The 11,773-nt window shown below is 36.7% G+C and overlaps 1 protein-coding gene and 1 pseudogene across 1 annotated transcript; both read left to right on the plus strand.

The window, feature by feature from the left end:
- The first annotated feature begins 5,719 nt into the window (after positions 1-5,719).
- On the plus strand, positions 5,720-7,790 carry LOC107582917 (somatotropin-2-like). Its single transcript, XM_016268944.1, has 5 exons — positions 5,720-5,729; positions 5,989-6,128; positions 6,347-6,463; positions 7,283-7,444; positions 7,587-7,790. The coding sequence occupies exons 1-5, from the start codon at positions 5,720-5,722 to the stop codon at positions 7,788-7,790; spliced, it is 633 nt and encodes a 210-aa protein (XP_016124430.1).
- Positions 7,791-8,926: 1,136 nt separating this feature from the next.
- Positions 8,927-11,557, plus strand: LOC107582948 (RAD52 motif-containing protein 1-like; annotated as a pseudogene).
- Positions 11,558-11,773: the final 216 nt, after the last annotated feature.

Raw genomic sequence — 11,773 nt, forward strand, 5'->3', positions numbered from 1 at the left:
AAATGTAACTTATCCATAATTCAGTTTGTTCATGCGATAATAATGTGACAGAGATAAAAAATAATAATGCACAAGCAGACAATTTCTATATTTGGAGAATAACTGAATGCTAGTATTAGTAGAAAAGCATTTACATGCATCTTTTTATTAAACTGTACAAGACAAATTAATAACAATATTAATCAAAATCTACTTAATGTTATGCAATGATCAATATCTTGCTGATTATTTAATTTTCTAATTAAATCAAATTGTGAAATTTTTGTTTAATAGTTTTTAGACGTCTTTTAATGTGTTGCTTACCATTACTAACACTCTGTTAAGTGCACTGAATGTATTGACACCTCACAGTATCTGTCACTTGCTGAATGCATGTAATCTTGAAACATTTGTAAATGTTATTGTATATTCTTTCTCTGTTTACATGACTGAAATAAACTTTTTTTTTTTTAATGTTCAAACAATATGTAATGCAAATAATAAACGGTAAATTTAACTGTTACATTATCAAAACTGAATATTAAAAAATAGCTATATTTTAACTTCCAATCTGCTGTTTGCTTGTCACTTTTTCTATTGCAAATTGTCCAGCTGATGGGGCAAACGTACGCCACCCTGTGGTCAAAATACTTTCTATTTATAGTATTGAGATGGCTTTTAAACAGCAATGGTTTTATTTTTACAGTCCATCAGATTTAAAACATCATTTGGATGATCTTACCCCAGAAAACACTTTAAAAGACTAAAGTAAAAAGGCATTAATATCTGTTGAAATGAATAAACTGCATGTACTGTAGAAGTAAATGAAGGCTTCAAGTGTACTGAATACTTCAGACAAGGCATTAGTGACTCTCTCTCTCTCTCTCTCACACACACACACACACACACACACACACACATATTCTGATCTATACACATAGACACATATGCCACTCACTGGATGTCGTAGAACTACTGCGGCATCCCCTGGATCACAGCCGGCCAAGTGCCACGCATACAAATCAGGTCGGAGGTCAGCTGTGAAGCGTGACCTCAGGACAGGCGGTCAGTGTGTTCACTGCATCTCTTTCACTCTGATGAGTGGAAGCCGAGTGGTGTTAATATGCCCATTCATTCTCACTGCCATCTGAGTGACACTCTCATTGTCGAGGGTTTATTATTGGAGAGAATATTCTTGAAATAAACCCTCATCATTTGTAAAGTCACTGAAAGTAGACGTTTTAAACCAATTTGACTTGGTTTGTAGTTTTAAATGTCTATTTGGAGAGAATCTTAGCATTAGTTTTGTTTCATGGTAATCAGTGTGACACGCATACGGCATAAAGAAATCACTATATCATAATACATGTACTATAACGTATTTAATATTTGCTTGCTTTCACTTTCTTTGTATTTATTTTTCCCTGGTTTCACCCATCTTATTGTATTTTATTCATACTTTCAAGGTATTCACACTTGTATTTCATTTATTTTTTTATGTTTTGTCCTCTTCCGTGTCGTTAACCTATAACTTTTTAATAGTCAAAATCTGAATACATTGGTAGTTTCTTCTCTCTCTCTCTTTTTTTTGGCTTTATTTAATTATATATTTATTTTAGGGCTGTTTATCAGTAGAAACTGGGGACAGGTCATTATTGTGGAGAAAGGATTGACACACAACACAGGCCAGAACCTTATTAATCCAAACAAACACCGCTGTGTCTGGAGGATATGGAGGACACTAACCGCTAAGTCACAGATCCGGCCTATATTAGGTAACTTTTCAGAACAAACATGTGGGAGGTGATTCGTTAAGTGATTACTGAATGCATTACTCATTTCTCAGCATTTTTAGGATGGAACAACCTTTGTTCAGGTAAAGTTAGGGTGACCATACGTGCCATTTTCCCAGGACGCGTCCTGGCCAGGATTTGTTTTGGCTTTGTTTTCATGCTTGCTGAAGGCAATGATCGAAAAGTAGTTTGACCAATAACATGCAAGCATTGTACATAATGGACCAATCATGGCGTGATTGGTCCATGATGAGAAGGTTGGATCTACGGTCAAAGCGATGCAATTACGCGTACATATTAGGTTTGTTCGACTTAAAAGCAGTGCAGCTCAGACCGATCAGTGTTTGACATCAAAGTACCTCGAGAGCGTTTCGAAAGCATAACCGTCTGTATGGTACTTTGATGTCATACACCGATCGACTGCACACGCAAACAAAGCCAAAACCTAGATATTTTAGGCAATATAGAAATCCTGGCCAGGACGCGTCCTGGGAAAATGGCACATATGGTCACCCTAGGTAAAGTGTGCATGCAGCCTTTATGTAAGCTAAGGAAGCACTGGAGAAGCTCGTCCAGTCAACGAGTGGTGCCTCCAAAGCAAAGAAGCCGCAGCTGCCTGAAGAGATGCAACATGAGATGACTCAAAACTGTGATGAGTAGCCTGTGGAATCAGAGAGCGGGTGGGATGGAGTCAGTACATTCCAGGGTAGATGTGTAACATCGCCCCCTTTGAAACAAGAGTTGACGAGAAGTGGGAACAAGGTGGAGTTTGCTTTAAAGGAAGAGCACAGCTTATCCTGGTTCCCAAACCGTTTAAGGACACAGAAATACAGGTCTTGAGTTTGTGCAGAAAAGTTAACGCCACAAGTGGATCAATGATGTCAAAAGTTCAAGAAGAGTTTACAACGAAAGGGTCAAAGGTCATTGTGAACATGCAGCAGGTGGCGTCAGGGGCAGGTGCCACTTCTTTGCCTAAAGGTTGTCAAGTATACATTATGGTGCTAGCAACACCAAGGCCGTGGGATCAGTCTGACTCTTTCTACAGATTTTAATCTAGCAGCCAAGATTTTCATGCTTCCATTAAGCTATTTTATTTTTGTGTGTCTGATTGTGACACCGTCTTACTAACAAAGTCAAAGGTAAAGTTTAAAAAAAGATACAGAGTAAATAGAGGGTGATATCCCATATCCAGTCGGCAGAGTAGCGGAAGCGAGTCGGTAGACAGTGTTCTCTATATAGAACGTGATATTTAAATGTGTCCGGAATGTAAAGCTGTCTACTTAGATATGGGATCGTAGCAGCATTGCGCCAACTCACCTTAACTTGAGATGGAACTATCTCCATTTTCTCCATTACAATCAGTGATATGATACTTCAAGCTAATTGCTAACATTCACTTAGAAATCGTTAATGCTTTGATCGACATTTCAAGAGGCTCACAGTGCCATCCGCCTTAGTTTTCGAAGCGGAAGTAAACTATTTCCTGTGAATGTCAGAGACTTCCGATTCATTAACGGACTGTTTTTGTAGCGCTAAAATAACTCAAAGCTTTTCAAACATGCTCGAATCATTAAAAAAATTCGAAAAACTCGAATACAGCTTCTTTAGAAAATATCTTGAATTTATCAATTCAAATGGCGCCATCTTGTGGCTAGAAATTAAATGACAACGTATTCTCATACAAAACACAGCAGTATATAATATGTCTCTTACTATTCCTTATTATTAAGTTGGTATTTGGAGGAATGATGCTGTTCCTAGATCCACCTGCCAGAGCTTTCTTAAGGGAGTTTTGGTTTCTCACACTTGACTGACAGGTGCCAAGTTCAGGCGGTATAGACAGTCATCAGAATGCCCAGTATGAACAGCTGAGGCATCATGGGGGATTTTCCTCTGGCACTTGCTTCCATTCCGATTGTAACCACAGGGTGGTTCTCGGGGATTGAATGCTTGTGGTGCCTCTCAGTTTTGTTCTCTCTCTGTAGATGTTTCTCTGGCAAGCTGATCTGAGACCAGAATCTGCGAAAAGAGACAGACTGGCTCTTGGTAAACCAAATGCAGAAAACATTGGTTTTGAGCTCAGCGTGGCCTTATAAATGGAGTGGGTGGTCTAATAAATCATTATCTTACCCATTAGGGGAAACACTTATGGACAACTTATATGGAAAAAGAATAACATTACATTAATATTGTGTGAATCTCACAAAGAGATCATAAATTTTACTCCAGAATCAAAAGAAAATGAATATAGGCCTACATTTTGCATGAGAAATATAGCCTATTTTAGGACATTTAAGACATTATGCGACATTATTTACAAATGTTTCAATGGTCTACTGCAAAAAAAATAGCATTCTAATTACTGTAATGTGAAAGAAATCTCACTATCATTACTGTAATATAATTTATAATGTCCAGAAAATATAATTTATGTAATATATATGCACACACACACACACACACACATCTATTGGCGGTCAAAAGTTTTGATGTTTTGATGTTTTTGGACGTTTGAAGCTTGGATGTTTTTTAAAACGACAACAACCATTTTTTCAAATGTTATTACAATTTAAAAGTATTGTTTTATATTTCAATATATTTAATGTAATTTATTCCTGTGATGGCAAAGCTGAATTTTCAGCAGCCATTACTCCAGTTTCACATGATCATACAAAATCATTCTGCTGATATGCTGATTTGCTGCTCAAGAAACTTATTATAATCAATTTTGAAAACCGTTGTGCTGCTTAATATTTTTGTGGAAACTGTGATGCACTACCATTAAAAAGTATGTGGTAAGATAAAAGAAAGAAAGAAAGAAATGATACTTACATTCAGCATACATTAAATTGATCAAAAGTGACAGAAAAAAATATTTATAATTGCATAAAAATTCTATTCTTTTGAACTTTTTGTTAATCAAAGAATCCTGAACAAATCACAATTTCACCACAATTGTTTTCTAAAGGGATTGTAAATAAGAAATGTTAAAGTTATAATCAGCATAAATTGCCATGATTAATTTTAACTAATACTGTTTATATTTAAATAGACAGTGGGTTTTAGATGTGCCTAATTGTCATGAACATAAGCTTACAATGAGGAAAAATATTATGGTATTACAACAGCATTCATTATCTCTAGGCAAAATATACTTTTTATTTCTTTTGTTTTGCTAGTAAAATATGACCCAGATCTTGCTTGACAGACTTGTAAGATTCACCATTCACTATTATCTGTCTAATCTGTTATCGAACTAATTAATTATCCTGCATTAACTGTCACAGAACACACTGGTACACTTTGGTCCTTTACCGATAAGGCAAAACAGCCATGAGGTTCAGATAAACAGATTGTATTCTGTTTTTTTCCCGCAAGGGATTAAACTATTAATGTCACACTGACACTTCACAACCCCACTGCTGAATATTACACACAGGCCAACACCACATCTGAATAGGAAAAACCTCCCGCATCCCCACAGTGACAGCAAACACGTATATGACCTGATTTACTCTCATAATTATTGAGAACATGTCCTTTTGGAAGGAGATGACACCATTTACAGATTACGTGGCAATGCTACATGCGTCTTCTTATTGTATAGACTAGTGCTGTGCCAATGACAGCCACCGGATTAATGTATAAGCTGAGTGGTTTGTAAAACGATGACCTTTCTTTGTCTTAGTGCCAACATCATCCCAGAGTCATGGAAATAGCCATACACATAAATGACCGGAACCACTACGCTGGTCCGTATGGTGTCTAAATACACCTAATGCATAATAAAACATAGTTCTCATGGAAACTCTCATGTTTCAACTCTCATGCATTAAGATGCATCAATACATGTGTATGTCACATATAAATATCAATACCTGAGCCAGAAAAACAAACATTCACAAGCTTTTAACTAAGCCTGCAAGAGTTTGTCTACCCTGAGCGAAATGGCTAGAGGTATGTCTGTGATGCTTTCTGTTGCATGTTATTTGTAGCACTTAGGACATGGATATCATATCTTATTTTTGACATCTCCCTATTTAGTTATATATTTATTACATGTATTATATATTTTTTTCTTACCTGTAAAAGTAATTTTATAGTTTAAAGAGGATTTAAAAAATCTTGATTTCATTGGTTATTTGGTTATTTTTTCAGGAGCTTTGAAACAACAATGTTGCCGATGAAAAATACATTTCTTCTTTTCTTCTCCTAGCATTAGTGCTATTGTCGGTGGTGCTGGTTAGTTTGTTGGTGAACCAGGGGAGAGCATCAGAAAACCAGCGGCTTTTCAATAATGCAGTCATTCGTGTACAACACCTGCACCAGCTGGCTGCAAAAATGATTAACGACTTTGTAAGATTCTCATTAAAATCTATTCAGAACTAGTAGATTCTAAACTGTAATTTAGAGCAAACATTATTGGTCACACCTATTTAGTGAAATATGAGCTTAGGACTTTGATAACTCATCTGCGAAACTTCTATTTATTTAGTTATTTGAGTGAGTTGAATGTATTATAAATAATACATTTTAAATACAATACTAAATACAATCTGCCTTTTGTTATCAAGGAGGACAGCCTGTTGACTGAGGAACGCAGACAGCTGAGTAAAATCTTCCCTCTGTCTTTCTGCAATTCTGACTACATTGAGGCGCCCACTGGAAAAGATGAAACACAGAAGAGCTCTGTGAGTAAACTGTATAATTAAAAATGAACTCCCAACATGTTTTGTCCCAGGGGTTTTCGAACTGGGGGTCTGGGGACCCCCAGGGGGCCGCAAGGGGTATTATGGGGTCTGTGGAAAATTTTGGAGAAAAACAGTGTAAAAATATAAAAATAAATAATAATAATAAGATTTAACTAAGTACGTTAATATGATTATATATATGAATAACCAATAGAATAAAAAATAAAAAATAAAAATAAGTTATTTAAATAAATGCATAAATTACATCTTGTACTACAGTGAGCAGTAAAAGTAATAACGAAATAAAAGTTTAATATTTTCCAAATAATATTTTAAACATATTTATAATATTAATTTTCACTGTGTTGGGTCTTTATAAATATAAATATATAGCTGCCTTTTAAATTTTAGGATGGGTTCCCTCTCATAAGGATGATCATATTTGGGGGTACGTGCAATCTGAAATATCGAAAATCCCTGTTTTTATTCAACAATATATACAACTATAAAACAAATAGTATCAAACAAATGAAAGAATACAATATGAGTACATGCATGACACAGGTGAAATATTGTTGTTGTTTTCACACAAGTGGATGACAATTTTACTCTTAAATTGCTTATAAATCAAAGAAATCGTTAAGAACATATTTACCAACCACAGTAGATGCTAAGAGATTAACTGTTTCCATCATTACACATTTTTGCATATCATAGTTTGGGAAGCACTTGGAATTGATCAAATGGGCAGCATAAACATCAAAAATGGCCAGTGGTCTGAAGCCTCCGATTTGATTTATTTATTTTTTCTTTGTTCAGATGTTGAAGCTTCTTCACATCTCTTTTCGCCTTATTGAGTCCTGGGAGCTCTCCAGCCAGACCCTGAGCGGAACCGTCTCAAACAGCCTGACTGTCGGGAACCCCAACCAGATCACTGAGAAGCTGGCCGACTTGAAAATGGGCATCAGTGTGCTCATCAAGGTAAGAAAGACAAGCTTTAGGCTACTTTTATTTTTTCACACAATATGTCTAGTGGTCGTACCAGGACGTGTGACAGCATCTTCACATCTTCAGATCTTATTTGGACAGCTATAAGATCATTTTGCATTTGTATCTGCTGCAGGGATGTCTCGATGGTCAACCAAACATGGATGATAACGACTCCCTGCCGCTGCCTTTTGAGGACTTCTACTTGACCAAGGGGGAGAACAACCTCAGAGAGAGCTTTCGTCTGCTGGCTTGCTTCAAGAAGGACATGCACAAGGTCGAAACCTACTTGAGGGTTGCAAATTGCAGGAGATCCCTGGATTCCAACTGCACCCTGTAGAGGGCGCCGGTGTATTGCTAGTCAATGCCTGTACATTTGTGTTTTGCTGCAAATCCAAGACCAGTTTAAGTCCTTAAAACCTCCTTAGGTAATTACAGTCTGGTCTTATATATGCAGGAAATGTCAACCAGCCATGGCTAGGTCTGTGTTTTCTTTTTCTCTCCCATATTTAAACCTTACCTATTGTATTTATTCTTCTCATTGGGGAGTGCTCATAAATTAAAGCCGTTCCTTTAAAACGTAAAGGATGGATCTGATATAACATTTCACAGTGGTGCTAAGCAATTTATGACAATATTTTCAAATATAGCCAAACTGACCATAGTCAAAGTGCTAACAATATGTTCTAGTATTTTATGGCTCAAAAAGGGGGCTAAAGATCAGTTTTACATTGAAATTTTAATTTAAATGGATAGGTTCACTCTGTGTATGCATGTAAACATTTGTCTGTCTTATAGAGTATGCTCTTATTATTAGCGCATCGTATTATCTTCAAGCGCTGTGTCTTTCTCCATTAAAGTTTTAAATTGCATCCAATACTCTTGATCTGTGTGGTTTAATTTTTACACCTAAAATTTTGACTGGATTTTCAGATCAGAATCTATGTTGTTGTGCCCTATCATGCGCTGTAATGCGTCCCAAAGCAATGAACAAGCTAAAATTGACCGAAATTTTTACTGTTGCTATAAGCTACTAACATTGGTACATTAAAACGAGACATGCCAAAAAATATACATGTAAATATATAATATTAAAAATAAAAGCAATATAGTCGACGCAATGTCGCGGGTCTCTACATATTAACCGGATGAGACAAGATTACATTTTAAAAATGTTTATGAATTATCTTGTTTTATTATTGTGAACGCGTTCAGAACGTTTGGAACGTGCGTAGTTAGTACATCACCGAGGAAACTCCAGTTTGTTCAATCCTTTCAGAATCCTTCCACTGATCCAATCACAGCGCATTACGTAATATGACGTCCAAGAGCGCAAAATTCGATTCTGTTTACTGAAGTCGTAGACGGGTGGCGCGTGAACTGATTATTCCGTTTTGCCGTTTTAATTTCAGTTATATGTTTTATGAGGTAACCACACCGTTGTCGAGTTTAAACTTTATTTAAAGTCCATATCTCATGGATATTGAGGTCGATATAATTTAGTTTAAAGTCCCTCTCGAAAACAACAAACATATTTTTGTTTGGGACATTCAGCCAACATTTTCAGAGGCTTACATTTATGTAAGTGTATTGTGTTGTGCTGTGTTATATTATTAGATTTCATCGTACTATTCCTTTTATCTAATGAATGACCAATAATATACCTTTCACTTGCTCTTTAAGTCAGATTACGTTTAACCTTTGCTCAAAAATGTACATAAGCATTATGTTTGCATATCAACGAAGTCGTAGATTGGTTAGCTTTGGACTTTTAGGGATTTTTAGTGCAAAATCACCAGTAATCGCATACATGTACCAAACTTTTAATTCAACTTCTCATCTGACTTTTTAGGAGTCCCTGTGGAGCTTGTATTCAGCCTTTGGAGCTCTTTAACTGTTGAGGGTCTGTCCCAATGCCACGGTGGCTGAACCTGTGTTCTATGCACTGGTGAAGTTCTAACGTTACTCATCGGCACAGGCATCCAAAGCTTAGCGGGCCACTGATGAACAGTGCCTTTTCCAAAGTTCTCCTTTAAAGGTAGCCTAATGTATTACAGATAAAGTGAAGTGACGTGGCCCATACTAGGAATTAGTGCTCTGCATTTATCCCATCCAAAGTGCACACACACACAGCAATGAACACACACCTGGAGCAGTGGGTAGCCATTTTTTGCTGCGGCGTGGAGCAGTTGGGGGTCCGGTGCACCTCAGTCGTGGTATTGAAGGTGGGAGAGAGCGCTGTACATTCACTCCCCCCACCAGTATGAGACTCAACCCCGCAACTTTTGGGTTACGAGTCCGACACTCTAACCATTAGGCCACGACTTCCCCTTATAAAACTGTAAATGTGATAAATACAGATAAAGCTGTAGCTGTTAATGTGATTTGCACATGTTTTACAGATTGGCTACTTATTAGATTTACTTTTAAGAAGGTTTGAGTGTTTGAGTTTGAGAAAATATATTTCTTATTCTTTCTTTCAACCTCTCCCTCAGGTCCGAATGAGTACGAAGCAGAATCTGTCCTTTCTATAGCACTAAACCTCTCAGCCTTTCCAAATGTCACAACCTGGCTAATCACTATCTGGGCTTTGGCGGCTGGTCTACTCGCATTATTACTGTAAGCAGCAATATTGATGATATAGACTCTTCATTTTTCCCTCAAGGCTAACTGTGCATCTGTTCATGACTGGTTTGTAAACCAAACATTTTTGTTTCAACAGTTGAAGGACATCTCAAAGTGTGTGGACGCAGGGTGCCAAGAAGAAACAGATGACCAGAGTGTGCTTTTAAAATATGGATGCATAGCAGAGTTGACCTTCCCACAGCACCGAGTGAGCTGCCAGGGGGTCGGTGTGGCGGAGGAGATAATCGACAACGATCCAGGTGAGGTCATACAGACTTGGCTTGAGGCATGCAACATGCTTTATTTTTTTAGAAGGTTATTAAAGTTCTAGAATTGTGATCTCATGTGCACTTAAATATATTTATAAAAAATATATCTCTATAATAATAATACATATTTATAATGATAATAATAATTACATTTATATTACGTTTTAAATAAATAATTAAAATCATATTTAAATTATGTATCTTGTTTGTCTGTGTCTTATCATATTTTTAACATGTTTATTAATTTGTTTATTTAGCTTTTTAAATAGCCCTACATGACAGCATGCAACAATAGCTATTAATCAGTAACATCTGCTAAAATGTTGAATTCTTTAGATCCAGAGGAATAGCTGAGAAAAAGAGGGACACTAATGAAACGTGCCAAAGACAAAGCTGTGGTGGCTGCCTTTGAAAAGGTGCTTCTCGTGATCTTGGGTAAGTATTTCCAGCAACCTACTGTATACAGCCATTATACAACACATTGCAATCTGTGGTAATATCCATTTCATGTCATTAATGTCCCATAGGAAACGGGAAAGTAGCAATTGAGATCATGTACGATCCAGATGAGATCCTTCCAGAGGAGAACTCAGAAGGAGTCATAAAAGTAAGTGTTCCTTCAAGATCTTTGAACATTCTGGTCAATGATGTATTGAATTTATTCAATTTACAGAGAAATAAATGTATGAAAATGTGTTCCACGTCTACTTAAATCAGCTCATAAGGTTTCATTGGTCAGTAATTTTTAGTAATTTTCAATAAACTTTCAAACAAATTTTTCAGGGTCAGTAATTGCAATCATTGCAATGAGGAACTAGCCAGTCACTTTCAGTTCTTATCCGGTTGGTCAGTGGTTTAGCAACAGCCAATCAGAGAGCTATCTAATAGCCAATTACTTTATGTGGCAGGTAAATGACATCTCCTGGAATGAGTATGAAGGTGCTGACAGTAATACTGAGGAGGATTTCCCATGGGACCTCACAGTGGACCTCCCTGATTGACACCCACTCAGCTTTCTCGACCCACACAGTTGCCAATGTTTTCCAGATAAGTGACCACTGAAAATTATATAAGTTTTCTCTTTAATGTTTGGTATTGACCATAATGTGTACAGCATTACGGTCATCCTCTGTGGTTAACCTCCCAATTTCAGTGCAACTGACCTCAGATTCCTCTTCTCTATTTCCAAAGCAATTCTCTGTTTTTTTATGTGGCTGATACTACCAAGGTCACACAGGTTGAGGTTTAAAGGTCAGGTCAGATGTGAAGCCAAGAAAGTCATGTATTTCATAAGGACTTCAGGGAATCCAAAATGCATTTCTTTATAACTTTAAAAAAAAATCTCTTGTGTACAAAGTATGATCAGCCTCTTTGTTTGACATATTTGCACTACCTTAGAATACATTAAGACAGGTTTTAGTATGTTCTC

This window comes from Sinocyclocheilus grahami, unplaced genomic scaffold (assembly GCF_001515645.1).
Source record: "Sinocyclocheilus grahami isolate Dianchi unplaced genomic scaffold, SAMN03320097.WGS_v1.1 scaffold48.1, whole genome shotgun sequence".
In the NCBI taxonomy this organism is placed as follows: Eukaryota; Metazoa; Chordata; class Actinopteri; order Cypriniformes; family Cyprinidae; genus Sinocyclocheilus; species Sinocyclocheilus grahami.